Source organism: Pectinophora gossypiella, chromosome 4 (assembly GCF_024362695.1).
Source record: "Pectinophora gossypiella chromosome 4, ilPecGoss1.1, whole genome shotgun sequence".
NCBI lineage: Eukaryota > Metazoa > Arthropoda > Insecta > Lepidoptera > Gelechiidae > Pectinophora > Pectinophora gossypiella.
The window spans coordinates 6655527-6683374 of NC_065407.1; the positions used below are offsets into that span (position 1 = coordinate 6655527).

At 39.3% G+C, this 27848-nt stretch overlaps 2 protein-coding genes across 4 annotated transcripts in view; one reads left to right on the plus strand and one right to left on the minus strand.

The window, feature by feature from the left end:
- LOC126366286 (uncharacterized) overlaps positions 1-14662 on the plus strand; it is a 30309-nt gene extending 15647 nt beyond the window's left edge. For all 3 annotated transcript variants that reach the window (XM_050009367.1, XM_050009366.1, XM_050009368.1), the window contains exons 3-8: positions 7247-7440; positions 8982-9138; positions 9763-9928; positions 11660-11844; positions 12368-12550; positions 13231-14662. In XM_050009367.1, the coding sequence (XP_049865324.1) occupies positions 7247-7440; positions 8982-9138; positions 9763-9928; positions 11660-11844; positions 12368-12550; positions 13231-13407 (1062 nt within the window). In that variant the 3' untranslated portion in view covers positions 13408-14662. The remainder of the gene's footprint in view (positions 1-7246; positions 7441-8981; positions 9139-9762; positions 9929-11659; positions 11845-12367; positions 12551-13230) is intronic.
- The window catches only part of LOC126366233 (nose resistant to fluoxetine protein 6-like), a 32363-nt gene continuing 19080 nt past the window's right edge, over positions 14566-27848 (minus strand). The window contains exons 3-12 of the mRNA XM_050009280.1: positions 27064-27257; positions 25265-25529; positions 24260-24420; positions 22485-22653; positions 20615-20808; positions 19506-19635; positions 18569-18761; positions 16002-16144; positions 15297-15393; positions 14566-14762 (exon numbers count right to left, since the gene is read on the minus strand). Coding sequence (XP_049865237.1) covers positions 14731-14762; positions 15297-15393; positions 16002-16144; positions 18569-18761; positions 19506-19635; positions 20615-20808; positions 22485-22653; positions 24260-24420; positions 25265-25529; positions 27064-27257 — 1578 coding nt within the window. The 3' untranslated portion in view covers positions 14566-14730. The remainder of the gene's footprint in view (positions 14763-15296; positions 15394-16001; positions 16145-18568; positions 18762-19505; positions 19636-20614; positions 20809-22484; positions 22654-24259; positions 24421-25264; positions 25530-27063; positions 27258-27848) is intronic.

Genomic DNA, 27848 nt, shown 5'->3' on the forward strand with positions numbered 1-27848 from the left:
AGTTTATTAAAGTTGGAATATTGTAAGAGGGTTATACGTGAAGGGTGTGTTATGGGATTAACGCTTTTTGTTAAAAACCTTTGAAATACTTATTTTTTTAATTAACAAAGTAAACTCCTGAAACTCAAATGTATATTTGTGTATTTTTATTTATTCAAGCTCCTAATTTGATTTTTTATTTTATTCACGCCTTCATTGTCTCAAAATCTTTAGTTCCAGTAAATCATACCTACGTAATTAATTCCGTGTAATCAGTGATAAATACGTATGTTTACTCTGTTTCCGAGAAACGGTTCAAGTGAGCGAGTTATTCTACTGCACTTAGAGGTTACGTCAAATCTTCCATGCATAGTTAACTGACTGACTAAAATGTTTCATGCTGCTAATTATTTCTATCATGCGTGCCTGGAAGAGATTGCTTTAAGGGATAAGGCTGCTTATTGTTTTACGCTTATACTTACACAAATATATGATTCAAACTATGTTACCAACTGAATTAAGATATTTTTTATTTTGAGTTTGAATTGCCTTGTAGATTATTTTTTCTTGCTACAATGGTGCTGATTCCTGCAGATACCTACATTTTTTTTTACATTTATACTTGTCATTACCTTATCCGCCGAAATGGAAAGGGATGGAATATTTTTCTTAAGGCAACACAAACGCTAAAACTTGTTGCAGGTTTTTTTTCCACCACCAGTGGCCTGTGAGTTTGATTAATGAATAAATAATGACTGTTTTATCTACTAATAGCTCACATTATTATATTTAAATTAAAATAAACAAGATTAAGGCTCGTAAATCACACGGGAAAACTCGTTAATGACGGAAACCACCACATAATGCACAAGGCAGTAATTGGTTAAATAGGAATTATATAAGACATTAATACTATAAGCTAACATTATAACAATATAATTCTATTATAATAACATGCTATGCCTGTGTTTATAATGTTACGAGGGTACGAGATGGTATTTCGCAACTAGATGATGTTAATTTCTCAGTTTACCTTGTTAAAAGCGACATTTCTACATTTAAAATGCCAAGCTTAACTCTGTTGCATATTTGCGAAAATAAATTTGAAATAAAAATGATAATAATAAAATTCTTATTTAAAGTTTTCTCCTTCTATCGTGTGGGTTGTGAGGTAGAGTAGTAACCTCACCAACCCTGGTGTTAGGGTTACTATTGAGCCGCGAAAGGCCCCTGACATGGCTCATGTAACGACTCACACATCACATACACATCATGTAGTTCCGAAGCACGGATCATCTTACTTTCGGACAATCTGGTCATCAGCCAGTAATGTCCTTACCAAACTAGGGACCACAAAGTAAATAAATTTAAGAGGTCATACCTAACATCACCACCATCACCTCGGAAAAGTTAACAACATTTTGAACTTTCCAACAAAGCAAAAAACAAACTGGTGAAATATTTGGGATTGTGACTGACAGTGACTTCACGGTATTGAGGTAAGGTTCTTTACTCACTGTCTCCGAGGCTCGTTCCAATCTATGGATCGGAGCTGCTGCAATGTGTTTAGCTTATTAAAATGATTATGCAAATGCTGTCTGAGATGTGTTTCAAAGTATCGTGTCAGAATATGACCCGTGCGATATAAATGCAATAGCGTATTGCCAATAGATACCCATTGCGCAACGAAGCCTGGAGGTAAATGTATTTACGAAGCAAAGTTAAAGCTAAATGATAGATGACACAACAGATACAAGTCAAGCTCACTATTGGGGTGGGCAGACCCAGAAGTTACCAGAAGCCAAACTGTAACACTTGGAATTAGGTATCATGAACTGTGTCTGCCTTATTACAAAACGTAGACTAAAAGATCTTCTATCGAGTGGGTTGTGAGGTGGATTACCAACTTCATCAACCCTGGTGTCAGGCCTCTGATATGGCTCATGTAACGACTACTAATTTACACAAAATTATATACTTTATTGCACTTAACAACTAGTTACATCACAAACAAGAAATGGACGTTTACAAGGGTGGACTTATCTCTAAGAGAGATCTCACTAGTAACCGGGACCAACGGCTTAACGTGTCTTCCTAAGCACGGATCATCTTACTTTCGGACAAAAAGATTATACCAGGTTTAAAATATAGTTTGTGTTACGAAAGTTGTTCACGGATTTTAATGGAACTAATTGACAAGTTATAATAATTCTTTGCGACACTAGCTCCGTGGCCGCGGGATTTATATCCTGGCGGCGAGTGCGGACATTATTTAGAATAGAATAGAATAGAAAAGGTTTATTATAAAAGGACGCCACACACAAAAAAAAGTCAACAACATCATATCAAATTTCCACTAAAACAATTACAAAAAAGCAAGACGGATGTTTGTCGAAATGACCATAAGGTGGTGGTGGACGTCCTGAGATAAAAGGGCCTCACTCAGCACAAGTCGCGGCGTGAACCACGACGCTGGTATTATGTGGACCCTGTTAGATATATTTAAACTTGGTATTAGGTATCTTTACGTACAAGGCCGCGAAAAATGGAAAGAGGCTTATAGGCTAGTATTAGATTAGATTATCTTTAGTATTCGTATTGTAACAAGACGGCATGTGGCAAGGTTATCAGCATCTTGTTACATATATCATCATCTCCCGAGCGTTATAACGTTTTCACAGGGTCCGCTTATCTAACCTGAAGGTTTGACAGAGCCGTTTTTTTACAGAAGCGACTGCCTGGCTGACCTTCCATCCCGCGAAGGGAAAACCAGCCCAATACAGGTTAGGTCATATACCTCCGAAACGCATTTCTCGGGTATGTGGTTTCCTCACGATTTTTTCCTCCACCACTGAGCACGTGATAATTATTTATAGTCCAAAACAAGACTTCAAAAAACAATTCTGAAAACCATTGGTGAGCCATGTCAGGGGCCTTTGGCTGCTCAAAAGTAACCCTGACACCAGGGTTGATGAGGTTGGTATTCCACCACGACACGCTAGAAGAGAAGATTGGTTTAATCCCGTGCAGGATTCGAATCTGCGACCTTACAGTGAGAGTCAAGCGTTCTTCGAACTCGGCTACCACGGCTGGGTACCTATCTTGTTACAAATATATAAATAATAATAATAATAAAAAAGTTTATTTAGGTAAAATCTACGACACACATATACATTTACAACATTAAAATATACACACATTAACATTAATATTTAAGTAGTTGGAAAACATAAAGGTATATGGGTGCCGCAGTTCACCAAAAAAGGCCAGGGTTCAGTGAAAAATTTACCCAGAGGGCAACACTGATTTTCAACCCACGCCGATCGGTGAAACGCCCAGACACAGAGACACTAGAGACTACACAGACAGATACTAGAGATATAGACAGCCCATTTTATTGGAAACTGAAGTTATGATTCTTTTAGTTTTACATTTAAGAGAAAACCTTCTGCGTCCGTGATAGCTCTGTTCTGAGAACGCATAACTTACATCTTAGTGTCACAGGTGCAAATCCCGGCTCGGGCACTAAACCACTGAATTCTGCTTTATGAGTTTGAATTAATGTGTGGACATAGATAATTGATATCACGTTGTTTACATGATTTGTGCTTGGTTAATGGCAGGATTTGTAGCGTTGATAGCGAATCTCCAAACGGCGATTCCCGCTACGGCGAGTCTGTTTACGGCAAGAGAAATGAAATGAAAATGAAAAATGAAATGAAAATATTGTTTATTGTATCCGATATAGGACTTAATTAGGTACATTCATTTAATTATAAATACAGAGATATATTCAAACTTAGACCCAAATAAATCCATCTTTTAAAAACTGAGCAGAGGTCCGAAAACTAGGCACAGCCTGTATCTTGGGGAACCAAATTACAATTAGGTTGCTGAGTTTGTACGAATAAGGTAAAATGAAATGTAGGTATACTAAAATTTAGGTTTACAAAGTTTCCCAAAATTATCACTAAAATTAACATATAACTTAGTCAAAACTGCAACTATTACAATGAGGTAAAGCATTGTGAAAATAAGAATTGTGTGGTGTAACGATGTGTGGTGGATCATCAAAAGGGTAGTAGGGCCTCCGTTTGTTCATAATTTAGGTCAGAGTGGCTTGACGTATCGTCTGCCATTTGCATGTACAGTTCAAAACACAATTTTAATCACGCTACATACAATAATTTTGACTGTACTATACAAAAAATATCGCGCGACGTCAAGCTACGTCAAGCGTAGCGGGAATCGCCGTTTGGAGAGTCGCTGTCAACGCTAACGCTACAATTCAATGGCAATAGGCTTGGTCCTCTATTACACGGGACTTAAAGGAGTGAGTGTATACTGTATACTCGTATACTGTACACCTGTCTACGTTTTTGAGGATACCACTCCACCCAAATCCCCTGGTAGTTGCAGCTTCCGAATACATCCTGCTTAGGGACGGTACTGAAAAGTATCGGCGTCGCAAGGACGTAATATACGATCCCGACGACCCGATTACTCTAGCCATAGAGGCAGCCAATCAGCTCGCGATCCACTAGGGTCGATTTATTCTTCAAATATTTTTCCTTTCAGACGACGCCCTGAGCCGAGGTTCGCACCCAACTGGGCACCCTCAGGCCTGTTGTCTTAAACGTTGTACCGGGTAAGAGCCTTCAGCGCTCCTCATTTGTTCGGCCAAGTAGTTAATGCCATCTGCAGCAAATCTACAATAAGTCACGTCAAAAAACAGGATACCACTGGTGCTATGTTTATGTTTATGTAGAAACACAAAAAAATAATAACTTGATTTTAATATTCCGACGTCCGCCTGACCTTCCAGTATTCCTAGTTCCATTGTGTGAATACTGTATGTGAGTCACGGAGTTAAGTTCTTGGGGTACTGTTGCACAATCTGACCCACGACACAGCTTGACCCAAGGTTTGCTAGGAAACTGGCTTCGTAACAACCTCGCGACATGTTTACGGTGCACGGAGACAGGGTGAAAGATAGCTTGAACTTAGGGTAGATAGAATAGGATATATTTCTTCTTGATAATGTCACAACGAAACAAAGCATACATAACGCACACACAGGAAATACAGAACAAACAAGAAATGGAAAAATTACAATAGGCGACTTTATTGTCAAGTAGCAATCTCTTTCAGGAAACCTTTGGGTATAGCGTATATGTGAGATAGGGCATGATGGAAACGATTATATTTCTTCAATCCTTGTTTATTAAAAACGTTTTATTAATGTAGTCCATTTCCCTGTCATTCCGCAATCCTCTCTTCTCTTTCGCTCACTCCTCGGTCTCTCTTTCACACACCCTTACGTTACTTTTCATTCGGCTTACCATTCCTACATACAGGGTGTTAGTGACATCGTAACACCAAAACTTCTAAGAATTTTCTGACAGGAAATTCCACTTGATATCAACTCAGAATCATGGTCTGAATCATACCCCTTAGTATTCGTTACGATGTCACTAACAGCCTGTATTTATGAAAAAACATGCTATCATATAAATTCAGTGTATATACACTTTTTCATTTTTTTAACAACAACTGTCAACAGTAATAAGGTGTACGCATGTGACTTCATTGTTATGTATTTGTTTAAGAAACACATAATTTTAACCAGTACTCTGGCCCTGACATAATGGAATATGGAATCTACTCTCGTAACAATAAGGGACGTTATACAGTTCCATGAACCTTTATTAAAATAATTTTCACATTTCTTAACAACCATACTCTTACGCTGTTGTTATATAATTATAATAACATTTGCTTTCCTCACCCAAATTTAATTCAGCTTGTTAGATACCTGCTTAATTCATAGAAAATGTATTAAAGAATATCATACATAAATAAACTTACACTGTTATGTTTTCTCCAGAAGCCGCTACTCTCGTTTGCAATTCTCCGCCCAAGTAGTTAATGCCACCGGAGGCGGACCAAAAATAAGACAAAATACAACTCACGCCTATTTCCCACCGTGGTAAGCAGAGACTATGGAATTCCATTTTCTTCGATCCTGACACCTTCTAGGTCTTCAATCAATCAAATATCCTTTATTGCACATAAACAAAACATACAAACATTTATAAAACATTTAGCAACAGTTCAAATGGGCGGCCTTATTGCGCTGAAGCAATTTCTTCCAGGCAACTACTACAATAACCTTTGACTTAAATACCGCTTTCGTATTCTTATTGCTATCCTTCATCCGCTTCACGTATCTAAATTGCTTATACTTAATACATAAAGGCTGTTTGTACCTCAAATCAGATTCTCAGATATTTCACAAATGACTAACCCCTAATCGTAGTCATTATATTCTTTTAATTTTTACCTAACTAATAAACCTTCTTATTAAGAAATCTTGGTTACTAATTACAAGTAAACATGAATGTTCAATAATTTGGCGAAGCTGCATGGAATGCAATTTATGTGATAATCTGTCTGCAAGGTTCGTGTGTGATGATGATAAGTTATGTATTGTTTGCTTGACAATATTGTCTTTAGATGTAATCGAAACATGCTATTAACTTAATTCTTGTTGGTATCTAGTAAGAAAAACACAATCCTTCGACAAAAGACAACCCTATCTCTCCTATGTTTTTTATTCAATGTTAACAACACACGTCAAATGGGTTACATAATAATATGAGCGAGTTGCCTATTTTATTCGCTCGGGTTATTAATTTATTTTAAAATTAACAATTGTCAATCATCCGTCCCTTTCTTTTTCAGCGGATAAGAAAATGACAAGTACAGCTTAAAATAAAATTAGAAGGTGTGTACAGGAATCAACACCATAATGTAAAGAACTAATACACAACGTAAATAGCCTATATACGTATTGTTGGGCAAGACTTCTCATCTACCAGAGCGAAGCACACTCCGTTTTAACACGTCCTACTTAGGCACAACCCTCATCTATATAGCGGAGGGAAGGAAGGATACTCCGTTTTAAACTTTACCTCTTTGAACCTAATATTAGAATACCGGTGGGAACAAATTACAAAAATCACTTTGTGATCCTTAGTTTAGTTAGGACATTACAGGCTCATCACCTGATTGTCCAAAAAGTAAGATGATCCGTGCTTCGGAAGGTACGTTAAGCCGGTGGTCCCGGTTACTTCTTACTGATGTTACTAAGGAGTCGCTACATGAGCTATGTCAGGGACCTTTGGCGGCTCAATAATAATGACCCTGGTAACCCACCTCACAACCCACACGATAGAAGATAATATTAGCCTATTTATAATTCCAGAAAGGCCATCCCTGTCCAGAAACCCAGGAGCTGAGTCCAGGACGGTGGGGTGGCAGGACGGTGGCAGAGTGCAAGTGTCCGCCGGGCACCGCGCAGCTGCCGCTCAGCACCACCTGCCACCAACTATTCCAGCGCGGCCCCTGCCGTCCCGGCGAGTACTTTGCGCCCGTCGAGGAGTCCTTCAACAAGCGAGGGTAGGTAAGCATCGTTGGATCTTCATGACCAAGAATTTAGTGGTTGGTGAGGTCGTTGATCTACACCACACGGAAGAAGAAAACAATCGTTTTAGCTTCTGGCCCGGATATGCTTGTGTGCTTAATGTATAATGTAAATTCTTACAAAAGTAGCTTCATTGACGAATTGTGGCATTGTTTACTCCGGCAGACATACTGGGCGTAAATAGAAGTATGGTTCCAAAAGACGACAAATACGAAGTCTCAAGTGACACCCTAATTACCCTATCTCATTGGTGGTGCCACAACCAGTTAGCTATTCGGGATTCGGTTGCCAGTAACAAAGTGGTTGCGCAACCAGGCGAGGAAGGTACTGGTGAAGGTACTATATTAGTGTTTACGTCGCCACCATGGTGTCCTATTGATAGGGCTTTAAGTAGGTATTCAAAACACTACATCGGCACATGATACTATGTAAAGCAGGTGTCTAGTGCAGGACATGCAATATAATGAGTGTATCCGTTTACAAAGACCACGAAACCTTGGACTAACTCGGTCGTGACCTCGACTGAACCTAGACCGACCACCGACTAGGCAAATCTACATATTCATGAAATTACTCATGGACTATTCACTTGACTATAGTCAAGGAGTTCTTGCGAAAGTGGTACTTAAAGTGATGACACTCAATATTGCCTTTGTATCTATTCAACAACCGTTATAATGTATATGTGTATACTCAAGATCGTCATCCCTAAAGGGGTGTGCAGAGCTACTAGTACTTCAAATATATATTGCCATTAGTGGTGGTTGCTTAGACGGCACAGTTTGAGGATACAAGAGTAATGCTATATTATGTGTGTTAATATTGTACTTGTTTTAGCAGTAAAATAGGTTTTTTTTTATATTAGTGTCTCCCACAGAATTTTCGACGTTTAATTATCATCATAATACATACATACATAAACTCACGCCTATTTCCCACCGGGGTAAGCAGAGACTATAGAATTCCATTTGCTTCGATCCTGATACACTTCTCTTGCTTCCTCCACATTCATCAATCGCTTCATACACGCACGCCGGTTCAGTCAGAGTAGATCGTATTGAACCTTTTCATCATAATACTTGTTCCATAAAATGTCATCTTCTTCTCTCGTGTAGGTTGTGAGGTGGTTTACCAACGTCATCAACCTTGGTGTCAGGGTTACTATTGGGCCGCCAAAGACCCCTGACATGACCCATGTAACGACCACTTACTTACATCAGTAAGTAGTAATCGGTACCAACGGCTTAACGTGCCTTCCGAATCACGGATCATCTTAATTTCGGACAATCAGGTGATCAGCCTGTAATGTCCTAACCAAACTAGGGATCACAAAGTATTTTTTGTGACATTTCCCCACCGGGATTCGAAACCGGGACCATCGTGAGCCTAACGCTCAACCACTGGACCACGGAGGCCGTTAAATGTCATAAATAACATTAAATTAAATAGGTACCTTAATTCCCGAGAGACCGAAACAGCTGCATTTAAAACTGTACCAATCTGTTCTATATTCCAGTGAGCGTCAAGGCATGTGCGTGCGTCCCCAACAATGCGCTGATGAAACACTGCTGTACTGGCCTGCTGACGGCCGCTGCTACTACCGGCTCAGCCAGGGCCCCTGCTACTCCGGGGCCATACTGGACGTCGGAAACGATGGACTGGCTGTGTGCACTGTAAGTTAATTTTAACACAGGAGTTGGTGCGATAAGTAAAGATAAACCATACTAAAGCAGAATTTACGCAACATACGTGATCTCCGGGTGAGAGCCCTCATCGCTCACCATTTATCCGGCCAAGTAGTTAATGCCATTTGAGGAAAATCTACAATAAGTCACGTCAAAAAAAGCATCACACGGGAAACACACGGGCTAGTAACGGGAAATAGGCTTGGTATTATAATGTATGTGTAAGCAGTATTTAGGACTCGACAATGGATGAAATATTCAATCATTCCATCAATTAATTTAAAGAATCAATTGGAAACCACCTGACCAAAAGGTTTGACTTTGAAACCTTTTTGGGGATTACCGCGTATTCAAACACAGAAAAGTGATCCTATAAAAAGTGATTCCGTTTTACCTTTTGCGGTTCGAAACCCTAAATAACATAAACAGTCTATACTGCTGGGCACAGACCTTTCTTCAATCAATCGGATGGGGTATGGAGTATATCCCACCATTCTGCTCCACTACGAATTCATTACAAAATAGATTTTGTACCTAATAAGGTGGCATAAAAAATCTAAAAAATAATCCCTATATCTCCAATGATCAACAGTATCGTTGTCTCACTTCCAGTGCTCAACAGAGGGTCCCCACCACTGGCCATCAGACGGGGGATGCTACGCTCACTACACGAGGGGGCCCTGTGAGCGAGGCCAGCTCTTCCTGCCAGGGTCCAAGTGCGGCTGTGAGCCTCATATGCCGCACTACCATAATGAGACACAGGCTTGCTATGAGCTGGGTAAGTTATCTTTAATGTTACCTTATTGGAACAGCGTTCAATTGGAAAATCCATAACATAATATAAGTTCACGACTATATCCCAATTGGGGTAGTCAGAGGTACATCCATCACTAGGTGAACAAAGTTCCGTGATAGTAATACAAATAAAAAATAAACCAGGGATGAACGTGGGATTAAGTATTTCACAACCAAGCAAAATTGACTCCAATTATCATCATACAATGAAATGAAAAAATGCTTAAACCCACGTTCATCCCTAGTTTATTTTTTATTTGTAAGGTGGTAAAAGTTGAAATTCATGTTTGGATCGTAGATAATTGATATCACGTGGTTTCCAAGAAATAGGCTCGCCCCATATACATGCGATAAAAGGAGAAACTGACTAACTGACATATCAACGCACAGCCTAAACGGCTAAACGTAGGCACTTGAAATTTGGAAGGGACGTAGCAGGTACCGTAGAGGTGCACTAAGAAAGGAATTCCCACGGAAACGGGAGTTAGCGGGAAAAAACATTTGTATGAAAAAATCGAAACCGCGTAAGATAGATGTGTTCAATATAGCATGCATGCATACCTTAGTAAATATAAAGTTTAGTTATGGCTGTATTTTGAAAACTGGGAGTTAGCGGGAAGAAAAAATTGTATGAAAAAATCTAAACTGCATAAGTTAGATGCTTGAAATTTGATATGCACTCCCACACACACAAAGATCTCTCTTTTAACACGCCACGCGGACGAAGTCGCGGGCAAAAGCTAGTATTACATGCGACTTAAACATAGCTGACGAGGAGTGGGTGTATAGTCGAATAATATGCAGTGTACGCCTCTGGTACAGGAATGAAGCTATGTTATATTATGTTCAAATGCGTAGTGTATTAAATATGTCTGCGGTCTGTGCTCTCAGATAAGTAACCACTAGCTATAGGCCCAATAATGCTGTAGTGATTTTAATATTAGGTATAACCAGGTATTTACTCGTTTAAGATCATGCATGTTTCGAAAATATAATAATCCCGTGAGTGATCTCTACAAAATAATTTTGGTAGGGATAAATGTGTGGTTTTGTGGTGAGGCAAGAACTCCGTTGTGCTTTCTTAGATTATTGTTCGCAATTACGAAACAGAAAAGCAATGGATGTGGTTTACGCATGCATCATTGGTTTAAATGTGGTTTAAGCATCAAACATTGATCGAAAATGGTGGCTCTCTGACAAAAAGTAATAAAGTTTTATGTTTTTGTTGTGGCAACAATAAGCCCACAATATTTCAACAGGCAACAATAAAAATAAATTTAAAGCATCCCCCTAGCGTTATCCCGTTTTCACAGGGTCCGCTTACCTAACCTGAAGATATGACAGGTCCGGTTTTTTACAGAAGCGACTGCCTGTCTGACCGTCCAACCCGCGAAGGGAAAACCAGCCTACGAAAATGAATTTTTCGGGAATGTAGATTTCCTCACGATGTTTTCCTTTACAGCTGAGCACGTGATAAAAAAATTCAAGGACATTCTAAATTCATACACATACCGGGAAACGTGCATGATCTCGATCATGATCGTAGGCAGATACTACGGAATTCCACATTAACAAAACAAAATTACGATTCATTTTTATGTTTTTGTTCTAACGTGTGGGTTATGAGGTGGACCCGCCAAAACCCTTAAATAATACCAGCGTTGCTACTGAACTCTTATAAAGAATTAAACTTACAATGCATGATCTCTTTCAGATACAATAGGTCCGTGTCCAAAAGGCCACGTGTTTTCTATAACAGCGTCGACGGAGGCCTATCACGCGGAGTGTCGTTGCAAGTCGTTCCACGCGCGAGCGGCAGATGGCGCCTGTTACAGACTGTATACGCGGGGACCTTGTGCCGTGGATGAGATGGTGGCACGAGGAGGCAGGTGTACTAAGGTACGTCATGAAAATACTTTTGCCCCCAATTCCCAAATTCTGACTCAGACTGGTGTTGAACATGCAGCTGTCTGACGCTGGCGTGTTAATCATTGTACAGTCATGAGCAATATTATGTATAATATACTTTAGAACCCTGTCGCACTATCAAATTTGACATTTAATGACACTTACGGTTTAATTTGTCAAAAAGTTAATGTGATATGCTTTCAAAGTGTTTACATATTAGTACTCGTGACCGTACCGCCGCATTCTTCGAGCGGATTTGTGTGATGATTTAACACGCTTGTCTTGGGTAAATTAAGTTACAAATCCCGGGTTCAAATCCCATCTAAATCGGAATATTAGTTGTCAACCTGCAATGTCCTAATCGAACTAGGGAGTCTCTGAAAGTGATTATTCAAAATGTCCTTACGGATTCAAATCCAGGTCCTAGGTCGTGAGTCGAATGATCACCAGGCTTTTCCAAAAGTTTTGTATGCAATATAAATAGTTTGTTTCATCAAACATCTACCATTTCCAGGTTCCATGCTCACGCGGTCGTCTCTATGTCCCGGAGCGGCGGCGCTGCTACCGCCCCGGTACAGCGGAGCCCTGTCCTATAGGGGAAGTGGTAGCCTTCGACTTCGAGGCACGACCGGCTCTGGACGGCTTGAGCCATAACGGGGTCTGCGCTTGTGGCAGCGGCGTTTGTGCTAGGAGAGAGGTAAGATATACAGGGCTATATTTTATTCACATCTTATACTTTTGAGGATCAATGTATCCCCGAAGAGGTAGGCAGAGGTGTATGTAGCATATACATCCACTCCTCACCGGCTAGATTTATGTAATAGGGGACGAGTCTATTTCTATTCAGAAACAGCCTATATACGTCCCATTGCTCGGCACAGGCCTCCCCTCAATCGACCACAGGGGGTATGGAGCATACTCCACCACGCTGTTCCATTGCGGATTGGTGGATGTGATTTTACGGCTAATAGCTGGGACGAATGGCTTAACGTGCCCTTCGAAGCACGGAATCATATTCCTTTTTCAGACAATCAGGTGATTCACGCCTGAAAGTCCTTACCAAACAAAGGACAGTCTCAAAAAGTGATTTCGCCAATGTCTCCATCGGGAATCGAACCCGGACCTCCAGATCGTGGGCCCAACTCTCAAACCACTAGACCACGGAGGCTGGTATTGCCATTAAACGGACACAAATCCTGAAAACCACGTGTTATCAATTATATTTGGTCCAAACATGAAGAATAGCAAACAAACAGGAATTCAAATTTAAAGTCGAATTCAGTGCTTTACAGCCCCAGCCGGGGATTCGCATCTTTGACACTACGATGTATCTATCTAAATCACGCGTATAAAAAACGAATTATTATTGTATTTCAGGTGGAAGCATGCAGTTCCCGACGAGGCACCGTCCCCTACAACGGCGCATGCCACATCCTCTACACTCAGGGACCCTGCTCTGAAGGCTCCTGGCTCACGCGAGACTTCGCTGGCAAAGTGCAGTGCACTTGCAGGCCAGGACAGAAGTGCGACACACGAGTTTCTGTTAAGAGCTGACATCGATGAACAACATTTATACGTTCCGCTAGGGCACAAGCCTCCATGTCACTGCGGGTCGCAGAAACCCAACCAGACTTGAGTCAATATGGTCTTAAGAAAAAGTCCTTTTAAAATACAGACCCCATTTTTAACTATTGTCATGTAATAAAGAATAATACTGCGTATAGAAGGTTAATTCTCCGCCTCGCATCAATTCGTATCAGGTGCAGCTAGATTTACCTCACCCCCTCTGGATCTTACTTTAGTCTCAATGACTGTAAGCCGCTAATGAGGAAAGGAGACGCAGATGTGTCTGTCTCGTTCGCACTTATGCGGATTCGATTTTTGTATGGAGAATCCGGGGTGTGCTATTGTGTTTGGTTATCTGGGTCGCAGGAGGATTTAGAATAGTTCATTTCCTAAATTTTATTGATCTAACTAAGACCTCCAATGGAATGTCTATAGCAAGGTCATGGTACGAAAAAGCGGTGTTAAATTTAAGATCTGAATAAATATCATAATAAGAAGAATATGGGGGTAAGAATTATTGCCTCCGCCGATCTATTGGAATGTCTTGAAGACACAATTAGTTAAAATATGAGTGGCTCATATTGAGTCGTATATTGTAGTGTAGATAAGTACTGTACGGTCAGTGTCCTAATATAGGCAACCATTTTGTGTCCTAATATGCCTGTGTTTGTGCACTAGCGGCCGCCATGGTCCAGTGATTGAGAGTTGAGCTCACGATCCGGAGGTCTTGGGTTCGATTCCCGGTGGGACCAGGGGCACACGTCTTATAGAAAAAATACTTTGTGAGACTGTCTCCAGATTGAACTAGACATTCGGACATTCGGAAGGCACGTTAAGCCGTTGGTCCCGGCTATTACTTACAGTAGTAAGTACGTTGTCGTTACATGGGCCACTTCAGGGGCCTGTGGTGGCATAAACGACCTCACAACCCAATTGACAGAAGAAAACTATACCTACTTACTTTCAAATATGGTTTACTTTGAAGACTGATAATTCAGATTTCGGTAAAATAGTGCCGGAATACAAAGACGATGGAGAGCCATGAAAATCCTTATGATATACGCCAACTTCTATAAATTTAAACTTGGAATATTATGATTCTAATAACCAATACCTAGTATTAAGTTATGAAAATTAAACCATAAGTTTATATACAAAGATTTCTTTTTATTTCAATAACTTAACATGTATATCTTATAAAATCGTTACAGTATAAAAATAAGTCAATAATTACGAACTAATGCGTGATGCTTGGCTAAATTAAATCTTAACTATAATTACATATTAATATTAGTCTTTTATCATCATCATCTATTTGTCTTTTAATTTCGTCTTTGATTTTCCTGTAAAAGAAAAAGAAAACATGAATTAATTCAGTAGCTCAATAAAATTGCAAATAATTAAAATGTTCATTAGATTTCAATGTTATTTATCGGTAAGAATAAAAACTACTGCTGTATTTTTTGGTTTCCTTTAAAATATAGATAGTGTTATTCTGCTTTTTTTAAGGAGATTCATTGGCACCACTTGCATTTACATTACTGGCATGCTAGTCACCTACTTCACTCATTTCCTTATTCCTCAGTCAAGCAGCATGGAAGGTACAAGTTTTTACTTGAAAAATATAAAGTTATTAAACCAACGAACATTTAGCAAACATAAACTATAAGTTAGGAGGTACTTATAGAAACAATTATGCACCTTTACTTATTACAAAAACAAAAAAGACACAAAAATATACTACAAAACATGAACCCTGGACTACAAAATGGTGTTTTACTAATTACAAAAGGTGTGATTTTTTTGAGTCTACACCACGAACCTATTAAATAGGCGTCCTCTCTAATCACGCCAGTTTTTACAAGGAGTGAACTTACCGAAGTATATTCTGTAGACCTGGTTGAACGGCATCTCGACAGCGACGGTGGCGAGCACTGAGATAGCGAACACTGTGAACATCTCCGGTATGTGCAGCTGGAACAAACGGTATAATCAGTAGTACCAAAGTATAAATGACCCAATACTTTGGGTGTTTTGATTGTAATCATAATCACCATCCAGTGGTATACCTACGCCAAAAACCCTTGTTGCATATTGTCGTAACTAAATAATATACCTACCAATAAATGCGAAAAGAATTAAATCTGTCTATTAACCAGCTGGACAACTGCAGTGATTTGGAGGAAACTGTTAGATAGAACGAGAGACAGAGTCTGTTTATTATGCGCTAACCTAAGCCCACGTGGACGGTAAGCGAGTACATGCATATAGCCGTGTCTGTAATCGTTAGAGCACAATGTTAAGAGTTTTGTTATGAAATCGCTTTTCAAGACTTTCTCAAGCCGTTGAAGATTTAGACGCCAAACATCAGATCCAAAAAACTCGACTCAAGCCTTCCTGCCACTATTTATAACTCAAGTGGGACTTTTTATTGTGGATCTTGCAAAAGGACTTTCAGAACTAAATTTCGTTTTACTCGCTCACGTCCATGCCCAGGCTAACTGGAGCTAACAGTGTTGCCGTCGAGGGATATGTTTGAGGGCAATCATCATAATGGTAATGTTGGAAATTGAGTGACTTACAAGCAACAGCGGCGAGTAGAACTCTGCGTGTCGTTGCACACCCACGTTGTAGAAGAAGATGGGGAACTGAGTAAGGTACACGCCGTATGCAATCTTGTTGAAGAATTTGAACACTCGCGATTCTACGAACGCCGCTGCTTTTTCTGTAAACGAGGAGATATATTTATGTTGAAAGGAGTAAAACTACAGAGCAGTAAGGGTAGAAACGAAAAATATACGTAGAAAGGCTGGCCATTGCCATTCAGCGCGGTAACGCGGCTAGTGTTGTGGGCACCTTTGCTCCGGGAACAATGAGGGGCGTAGTTTTTATGCTTGTATTTGTGACGTATTGTTATTTTTCAAGAATTAATAAAATAATTATTTATTGTACACACATGTTTTTTATCAATAGCCTCTGATAAAAAGATAAGCAGTCTAATTTGTAGCAAAGGAGATCATCGGCTCTCCATACTTTGGCCGGCCCAAATTTGAAAGTGCCGGCCAGAGAAAAAAAATGTGTCGAACCTTTCGAGTAGATTGCTCTGAACATTTTTTACTATGACACCAAACGTGTATGACCATTAGTTTGGCTTTAATTGGATTTTAAAAATCACGATTTTTCATACATTTTGTAAAAAAAAATATTATGTCCGTTTGGAAAAAAAGGGATACAGGCGTATTACAAAGGACCGTTAGAACATTTATTAGTATGGCGCCAAACTTCTATGACCATTATTTTGACGTTTATTGGACTTTTCGTTTTGGTAAATATGTTAAAATGCCGGCAATCGAAAAGAATACGTCGAATCCGTCTAATAGTTGCTTCTCAATATTTTTTAATATGACACCAAACATCTATGACCATTATTTTGACTTTTATTGGAATTTACGTTTTAGTTCAAATGTGAAAAGTGCCGACCAGCAAAAATACCATGTAGAGAGTATCGAGTAGATGCCTATTAACATTTTTTTCTATAGCACCAAACGTGTACAATCATTAGTTTGGCTTTTAGTTTATTTTAAAAATCTTGATTTCTTATTTATTTTGTTTAAAAATAAAGTGCTTTGGGCAAAAAATGCGGTACGGCGGATTACAAAGGACCTTTAGAACATTTAATAATCTGGCGCGAAACATTTTTGACCATTATTATGACTTTTATTCGTCTCTCTTTCCGTTTTGGTTCAAATGGGAAAATGTCAGCCAGCGAAACAAAATAAGTCAAATCTTTTGGTAAATACTTGAAACGTATTTTTTTACTATATTACCAAATGTAGACTTTGGCGTTTATTGGACTTTTTAAAAAATCTTTTTTTATATACATTATAACAATGACAACAAGCAGAGCTTTCCCATCAGGTGAGATAGTGGTCAAACGAAAACCTATTTTTGATTTATAAAAATGTGTCCAATGACGGCCACTATATTACGCCTTTACCTGCATTATCGCCAGATAAAACTTTTTTCGCCAAAGTGTAGGTATCTATGAAAACTCCAGATTTTGGAGAAATCTAATTGAGTTCAAAATAGTGGTCATAGACGTTTAATGTCATAGTAATAAACATTCTGATGACGAACAAAATAAATCAAAAATCGAGGTTTTAAAAATCCAACAACAGCCAAACTAATGGTCATACACGTTTATTGTCATAGTGAACAATGTTTACAGGTATCTTCTCGAAAGTTTTGACATGTGTTTTTGCTGACCGGCACTTTTCACATAGAAACTAAAACGTAAAGTCCAATAAAAGCCAAAATAATGGTCATAGACGTTTGGTGCCATAATAATAAATGGTCAAATGGATAAGTTTTAACGGGATATACCAATATTGTTTCTTGGCCGGCACTTCACATTTTCACCAAAATGTATGAACAAGTTTTTTTTTTTAATTCGAATAAAACCGAAAATATTGACGCTACAGCTTTGGTGCCATAGTAATAAATGCTCAGACGGATAAGTTCTAAGGATATATACCATTATTGATACTTGGCCGGCACTTTACATTTTCACCAAAAATGTATGAAAAATACAGTTCTTTTAATTCGAATAAAACCGAAGATATTGACCCTACAGCTTTGGTGCCATAGTAATAAATACTCAGACGGATAAGATCTAACGGAATATAGCAAAAATATTTTTTGGCCGGCACTTTGACTTCTGGGCCGAAATCCGATGATCTCCTTTTGACTAGTTTGTTCATAGCTTATTTTATATTGTTTATTTTGATATCGATAATAAATAATCGAATATAAAAAGCAAATTGTTTTGCATTTTGCCTCTGTTATCATCTGTCGTCGTAAGGACTTTGTTCTTCATCCTCTTTCCGTCATTCCACTCTGAATCGAGTCGGTACTATATGTATTCCTCTTTCATTCATCTTTCTCAGTCTTCATATCCTTACTCACACTTTCCCCACATATCCTTCTTCACACAATCCATCCACACTTTCTTGGGCCTTTTTCTACCCCTATATCCATACACATTATGAGCTTTATTTATGTATGAATCTTATTGGCAGAAGCAGAAAAGGTTGTGACAACAATAATATTGTAATTTGAGTGGGAATTTTGAAATGCTACAGCAACTCACCATTGGTATAGCTATTACAGATGGCCCAGTGGGCGAGGCTCATGTAGACGCCCCACATAATGGGAGAGAAGGCGGCGAAGGAAGCAGCTGGGCCGGGTTCGAACGTGTAGCCTTCCAGTCCCATCTGGTACGGGTAGCATAATGTGAATCCCATTATGCCCATGGTAAGCGCCCAGAGTATGCGGGTTTGCATCTGGAAATTGACCAATTGTTAGGAATCTCTCGCCTATATTCCAAGCAGAAACTATGGATTTCATTTGCTTCAATCTTGGCATCGCTATGCTTCGTCCAAATTCCTTAACCACTCTTTTTCATAGTATGCAAATAAAGAATATTGAATATTGAATCATAGCGATTGAGTGAGTCACACCAAGTGAAGTTCTAAGATGGATTTGATGAATCGTTTGGTTATTACGTATTGAAGGGACATTATGCGCTCCGCGGAAATTTAATTTAAGTACTTAAATTGGATCCAAGTTCCACGTTCATAGTAAGAATTATATTTACGTATACAGGGTGTTAGTGACGTTGTTACGAAAACTTTGAGGGATGATTGAGACCATGATTCTGAGATGATATGAAGTGGAATTTTCAGTCGCAAAAGTATGGAACAGAAAATAATAAAAAGAAAAACAAAAATTTTCATGAATTTTCCGACTGAAAATTCCACTTGATATCAACTCAGAATCATGGTCTGAATCATCCCCCTCAGTATTCGTTACGATGTCACTAACACCCTGTATTAATTTTCACCATTCCATTATAGACGGCGATACGGCTCACCACCTTTCGCGCTGGTCTAATAGAAAGCACGGTGAGGTGGGTCCTTAGTTCATCTTGCGATGGATGTACCTCTGACTACCTCAATTGGGATATAGTCGTGAGCTTATGTTTGTGTTGTTATGTTATATATTGGTGACTCTTTGGTAATACATACGGAAGACAATGTGAAGTTCAGTTTTTTCGTCCTCATGAAGTAAGCCATAGCAACGCCAATCAGATAGATAGTCGCTCGATGTGTCGGTAGAATGTAGCAATAACGTGCTGCGTCTAGAAGTTTCTGCACTCTGTGAATAAAATTATAGTGGCTTTTGTAAGTATTGAGGATTTGCTTCGAGTTGTCTTCATTATTTAGATGGTGAGGGATCTCATCTCAGGGTCCTTAGGTTATTAAATAATGTAAGTATGACCGTTTGGGAGTCTTGAAAACTGATAATTGTGTTGAAAAAATCCTGTCCGGGAGTGGGCTGGTAGCGATAAGCACCTGTCTTATTGCCAATTATCACTATACCTAACTAAAGCGCGAATACTTAATTTACTACTTAGTGCTAAAACTCTTTTTTTGAGGTGACTTGTTGTGGATTCCCCTGGCTTAGCCGGACAAAATAGTACGTACTACTGTGCTAAAACACGTTTAATACAATTCGATAATGGTTCCTTTTTAGTTTCCATTGTAACAATATTTACATCGAATGGATTTATTTTACTATTATGTAACCTACTAACACTCTAAAAGGCAGTACAACCATTTAAGTTATATTAGCACTTCTTAAACTGGTTGTAGTTTGCTTATAAGAATTTCCCACTGTATTTTTAGCACATTGTGATAAGAGCGTAAGTAAGTAGGTACTTTAAAAGGACTTATGATGGTGTCACGGGTATTATAAGTGAATCAATACTAATTATTTATACATACATACTTATTTTATTTATACTTTTAACAGCCTCTGTGTGAGAGTGGTGAGGTAAACCTATCTCAGCGGCTGATGGGGAGCGGAGAGTTACCGTTTATACGTAGTATTATTCCTTATTGTATGCCATAAGTCGCAGTTCGGAGGGCACGTTAAGCTGTTGGTCCCGGCCATTAGCCGTAAAAACTCCTCCACCAACCCGCATTGGAGTAGCGTGGTGGAGTATGTTCCATACCCCCTCCGGTTGATTGAGGGGAGGCCTGTGCCCAGCAGTGAGACGTGTATAGGCTGTTTATGTATGTATGTATTGTATGCCATAAGTAACGTCGAAAAAAATGAAAAACAAAACACTCACGTGATACCGAAATAGACGAACATGCTAATGTTATAGGCGTAGATGGCGAGGTATCGGAGGACGGTGGAAGCGACGGCGATGCCGATCACTAGGGTCCAGCCCAGGGTCCGTGATCTCCACAGCACCAGCATCAGGGGTAACGTAGCCACGTACAACTGCATATCGATGCCGATCTGGTGCGTGTGGGTGAGACACTGGAACGAGAGAAGGGACTTGTGAAGTTTTGGTTGGTTGGAAGAAATTGGTGTTAGGAATAAGATCGTTCATTGGTTTCTAATTTACGTGTGGGCTTTATAGTGTACTTACATATAACATAACATAATATCACGCTTGTATCCCCGAGGAGGTAGGCAGAGATATATAGTATACACAGCCACTTCTCGCCAGTTATGAGTAAATGTGTTTTGTGTAGTGTGCTTACGCTAAAGAATATATAGTATTTATGTTATGTTAAGTGTTGTACCATTCTTATCTTAAGCAATCGAATTGTCAATAAGCGTAATTATTTCCTCTGAATTCACATAAAAATACTAGGTAACAACGCAGTCTACTTTCCTAGTAACCCAGTCACGAGGTAGGTGACATAGTCACCATGTTATATAAGGTGTGTGGGAATTAGATCATAGTGTTTGCTCTATTGTTTAACAAAGTACACGTAGATACAATTTATCAAGCGATCTATGAAACCATTTGTATAAGAAATTAAATAAACTTTATTTAATTTCTTATATTATATTTGTACTGTAATAAAGAAAGATGAGCTACTGGTCGATGAACTTAATGAAACGGGATCTTTTCTTTTCATTAAAGCGAATGCTCATCGACATGTGTATGTCCATCATACGGTACCTAAACCTGGTCATTAACTAAACGTCAAAGTCCAAAACTCAACTCTGTCCCCTTTTTATTTAATAGGAGAGGTCAGTGTCTTCTAAAATTGGACTTTAGTAACATAATTAAGTGAAGTACATATTGGTATTGAGGAGCTCGGTGGCGCAGCGGTAAACGCGCTCGGTCTGCGAGTGTTGAAGTTAAGCAACTTTCGCAAAGGTCGGTCATAAGATGGGTGACCACAAAAAAAAAGTTTTCATCTCGAGTTCCTCCGTGCTTCGGAAGGCACGTTAAGCCGTTGGTCCCGGCTGCATTAGCAGTCGTTAATAACCATCAATCCGCACTGGGCCCGCGTGGTGGTTTAAGGCCCGATCTCCCTATCCATCCGTAGGGTTGGCCCGTGCCCCAGCAGTGGGGACGTTAATGGGCTGGTGGTGATGACATATTGGTATGACTCTCATCTAATGTCGCTCAAAACGTGGTATATCTGACGTGGGCAATAAGACCACCAGACTGAAGTGGGACTGGGCTGATCATGTGTGCCGCAAGAATCCTGAACGAAGGCATAGGATCATCACGCATTGGGTACCACGGGATGGGTACCCATATTGTACCATATACGCCGGAAAAGACCCTCCCGACCCGTGGTACCACTGCGATGTCCAGCTGGTTGTACTACGGAGAAGTAAAGTTACCCATAGTACAACTGGTTATTCTATTAAGGAATATCGTATATTGTGCTAGTTAAAAATAATTAATGATTAATTTTAAATATGTATCAATAAGTCCCCAACTCTGTCGCATTAGGTTATCCTGTAAAGATAGTTGTTGTGAGTGAAATAAATAAATAAATAAATCTATGGGAAAATATCTTTACCACTGGTTCAACTGGAGTGAGTAAGATGGCGTGTTGATCTTGACTGTTATCGGAAGGCCAGGATCCGTGCTAGCTCTGGCTAGCACGTGAGTTTTGGAAACACCTGCAGAAGGCCTTTGCCCAGCAATGGAATCAAGTGGGCTAGTAATAATGTCTGCTCACCATATCTTCAAATCCGAAGTAGTTGTGTATGAAGAGGAAGCTCTTCCACATGTTCTTCTCGCAGACGCGGCTGTGCTCTTCCACCACCAGGTTCCACTGCGGGCCGTTGTTGACATCGGGCAGGATGTACGTGCAGAACAGCATTAGACTCAGGAAGAGGGGGAATAGTCTGGAAGGACATGACAATAATAATAATGAGTGAAATCGCAAAAGCCATCATGTTTGTGATATGTTATCAATGATATTATGTAATTTTGTTGTTGTAATAATGTTTAGTGTTTAAGATTGCTTCACTGTCGTATTGGGTGCATACCTGTAATGATAGTTGTAAGATTGAATAAATAAATAATAATAATAGAAGACCGCTCTTTTTAACCGACTTAAAAAAAGAAGGTTATAAAAATATTATTTCTTACTTTTATTATACAGGTATTTATAGATTTTGAAGTTGTTTTTTTAAATACTTTTATGACTGATATAAATCGGACGTGTCAAATCTTTAGGTTTAAGTAGGCGGAATGTCCTGTGAATAACGAGATAACACTAGGGAGATGATGATGACCAGTTTGGTTACTGATATCCATATATACTGGACTGGGATCGAATAGAAAATGCAAAACGCCTTCAGCTGTATATCTGCCCGGACTTATATCGTGAAAACCGACAGAGCGATCCTTATGAAATTATAATCATAACCATCTTAACATATCGTACCTAAAGTGCTGAAAATTCTTTTTTGATTACTCGTGGCTCTACCAACCCCATTATGGTTTTATGATACAAAAGAAATAAGAAATCGTTTTTGTAATTAACATGGCATTTCGGAAAGGCACGCGTTGGATGAAATTAATGACTATACAAGTTTTAAGCTAATTACAAACAATTTGACCAAAAATGGCTAGAAATTTAGACTAATAGAAAATAAATATGTACAAAATTACTTTATCGGTCTGACAGATAACATGTAAGATGACTTGCATTTTTGATTCAGTATAATATGGTTGGGGCCGATAATCGATTTTCGTTTGTCATCGATGTAATATAAATAGGGCCCGGAATTCCGGAATCATAAATATTGCTATTGTCACCAAATGGGGCCAAAAACAGCCGAGTTGAAATAACAATATCAATTGGCCATCGGAATGTGAACGAAATTTATCGTAAATATAGAATTTAGTCGAATTTGCAATGGAAATGTTGGTTTATTTTGTTAAATCGGGCGAGGAGATAATGGACTACAGTATTGGTTAAGTTAATTAAATATGTATCTGTTTTTGCAACTGCTTGTACAGTCATGAGCAATATAATGTACCCACTTTAGGACTCTGTCGCACTAACATATTTGACATTTAGTGAGACTTACAGTTCAATTTGTCAAAAAAGTTAATGTGACATGGTACCAAAGTGTATACATATTAATGTTCGTGACCGTACATGTCGGTTCAATGGGCACAAGCCCATGTTCAACTCTAGAAGGATCAAATTCCAAGATAAGCTCTATACAATTGAATTTGAATTTATTTAGTGTTTGATGGAAACTCAACCCACCTACCCGAGATCTATGCCTTGGTTTCCCTCCGAGCTGAAGGGTCAGAGAACCATTGACGAAACTTGCACAGGACCGGAAAGAGTGGCGTGAAAGAGAGGATGTCTATAATCAGCAGTTGGTGGATATAATAGCAATATAATGTTGGTGGATAGCAGTTGGTGGTTGGTAGTTGGTGGTTGGTTGGTGGTTGGTGGGCTGATGAGATATAATTGATGAAATGACTTACCTAAACCACCTCGCGATGAGTCTGTTCTTTATGTCAATGGTGCCTTTCCTCTCCAGTTCCTGGAGCAAGTTGTTGGCGTTGAGGAACCCGCTGAGGTAGAGAAAGCTATCCGTGTATAGGATCGCTGACCGGCCGACCACTGCCCAGGGCATACCGAATACCTGGGGGAATGAGGAGGATAATTAAAATAATTAGCCTGAGATTGATTTCAACCGATCCCAAATAAATGGGACAAGGCCGAAAGATGATGATGAACTTGAGATTGATTTGGCCTTCAAGCTACGTCGGATGCCTTCGGGTGGCTTGAAAACTGGTGAATGGGTCGGCTACCAGCCCAGAACACTTCCATAAACATTGGAGCACTGTGGTTGTGGTGGATTATTCTCAAAACCCTATTCGGTTATTTAGGACGCCTGAGTCTAGATGTGGGGCGTGTAAAAGCTGTTTATGTACATTGGTGACCTTGTTCTCTTGGTCTTCAGAAATATGATTAGGTTCCTGAGGGTATGCTCTTCTAATCTTCATTGAACACCTACACCTGAATAAATTGAGAAAAGTTCGTTCTCTAAAGATGCACTTCGGTAAAAAGAATCAATATCAGAATAATTATACATAAAAACCTTTTAAAGAAAAATTCTATAAGAGAAAATTGCTTTGTTTTAAAAAGTGCTTAGCGCATTGTTTTCAGCTTTAACGCCTTCACGGCTAATCTGATATTTTAGTGAATTATCTACTTGGCTCCGCCGTTAAAAAACATTACTTATTTTGCTAAGCGACAATGCCTTTTAAAAAGAGTATTTTAATAATTTTCTTTTTTGATTTGCTGATTTTAAAGAATAACAACAGTTTATCTAGGTTAGTAGAATGTTCTAAACCCATTATTATCATAGTATGATCATGTTGTCCACCATGGACATACTTCAATATATTACGAAGGTATACACATATGGCTATGGCCATCCAAATGGTGTGAGTCGAAAGAAAATACAATTAAACACAACTTACCGCAGAATAAGTAACTTTGTTCACGTAAGGATTATGCGCCATGGCCATAGACTTGTGGGCTACTAGAAGGGCAAACGCGTTTAGGCCTCTAAACGCATCCACTCCTTTCACCCTACTAGGCTCATCTGATAAGTCAAAGACTTTCTTCAGGTTACGTTTGAGTGAAAACGCATTGAGAAGTTTCTCGAAGTTCGTGGAACCTTCCTTGCCGTCGTCGAGAATGGTCCCGAGACTGAGTAGAAGTATGATGGCCAGGAAGAATGTTCTGGAACGAAAAACCTTTGCTAAAATATAAAATCATGGCGGTCCTATAGGTATGGGCAAGGCCATAAGTCTACAGATGACACCTTGCAGCCGCTTTTGGTATTAACGTCATAAGATGTATATTATGATACAAATGGTGGCAGGTTAGCAGCACTTCGCCAATGCATATAGTCCATCATGTTGAAGGCGATATAATTCAAGAGTCAGTATTTTTCGCTTGGTACGTAAAAAGAAGCTACGAAATTTCCTTCCTGTTTATTTTCTGGACACGTCTCAAAGGTCGGTAAGGCGATCTCACACGACACGGATTTTGTAGCAGTGCGGTGCACCACGAGGCCAGCTGAACATTAGAAATGTACAAATGATATCAATTTATGACCCATTTTTGGTGGAGGTTGTGAATGTGTAAAATTACAGTGGCATTTATTTACAAAACCGTCCGTTCTTTTAAGTAGTTACACAAATACGACTCACTACCTATCACGTTGGTCTAACAGTAAGCAGGGTGAACAGTGGGTATTTATTTCATCCTGCGATGGATGTACTTCTGACTGGCCCGGAACATAGTCGTGAACCTATGTTATGTTGTTTGGTACTTACACAAATAAATAAATCTGAATAAAACGTCTTCCCATTAAGCAATAATACCTCGAGGTCTCAACAACGTTGTAAAATCATTATCACATTGTTCTACTGCAATATAGACATGTACTTCTCTCAATGACGCCGATGATCGCTGAAGTCTATTAAAACGTCATTAGTTTCATGACTGATGATCAATTCATGGTTGTCCGTTGTAAATATTGGTTAAGTTTATGGAATATGAATTGACTTATGAAGCGTCAGTGTGGGACAGTTCAATGCTACGTCTACGGCCTCTACATAGACCCCTCACACTAGCGTCTTTCGAGCGTCGTCGTCGTGCGTCGCTGACGCTGGCAGCGCGACGTCGACGCCGCGGCGACGCTCGAAAGGCGCTAGTATGGGGGTCTCGAAGTTGCGTGAAAACTATGCATTTACTTAGTAATTTTTGTGGAGGTGTTCCCTTTCTTTCTCTTGAAATACTGTAAACTACTACTACGCCCGGACAAATGGGGAGGCATAAAGTCTTGCTGATCAACCGACGAAAGTCTGGTGGCGCTAGATTGACCAAAACATTTAAATTTTTGTCTGGGGTAATTTTAATGTCCGTAACAATTTGGTATTTTTAAATGTTGTTAGGTATTTATACGGTTTTGAAGTATTTCGAGGATTTTTAGTTGGATGGTAATTTATGTATCTTTGAAAGTCTAGATTGACGGACTATAGAGGTGTCAACGTTGGTGGCGGAGACACTTCCAGTGTCCAAATGTCAACTTGCTGGTATACTATACCCTTCTGCCGACGTCACCGCAATTCGTTGTTATAACCTCGTAATATGGAGATTTCCAGATACAATAGTTAAACAAGGGGGGGCTTGGATTTTAAAAGAACTTTCGGTCTTACGACTTTATTCTGAGAGATATTGGCTTTACGATGATGTCACTTCAACTTACATGGAAAGCGTCTTCCCAAAAGAGTAGGGCCGCTTGGCGTTCTTGACGGAGCACATGGTGTTGTGCACTTTGACGGAGATCCTGAGAGGGCGCAGGCGCGAGGCCAGCTCCTCCTCCAGGTCGAAGCTGCTGCACGAGCTGGGGATGCATACACCCCACAGCAGGCTGGAGTAGCGGGGCACGCGGTGACCCATCTGGGGATGAACGGGAATGCCGTCAGGAATTACGTTTATAATATTAATAAAAAAAAAGTTTTGTGAATGTTCCTTTGGCAGACTAATCTTTAACCATTTAACTTTTATTTCTTTATTGTATGATTTTACATATAGGTATGTTATATTGCCGTCCTTTTTAGCGTAAATAAATTAGTATGTTGTGTTTGCCTACAATTGGACGAGCACTAGTCACGTACATACATACAAACATACATAATATATATACATATATATGTATGTTTATATACATATACATACATAGCGGTCAAACACATAACCCTCTTTTTCGCTTCGCTGCAGTCGGGTAATAAATCCTTAAAGATTCCCACCAGAGGCGTAAGTTTAAATACCTACTTACCTATGTTAGAGGTATACACATGATAATACACCCAGTAAATAGTATGGAAGTGAATCGATGTGGAACGTATAATTTATTAGGTTTTCCTTATAAGGAGCTGTGCATACTAAATCAATTCTTGATACGAATGTATAAAAAGCTACTGCAAAATGTATGAAGCATCCCTTATGCTGGATTCCTTGGAATAATTTGTGCGACGTTTAAAACAGAAA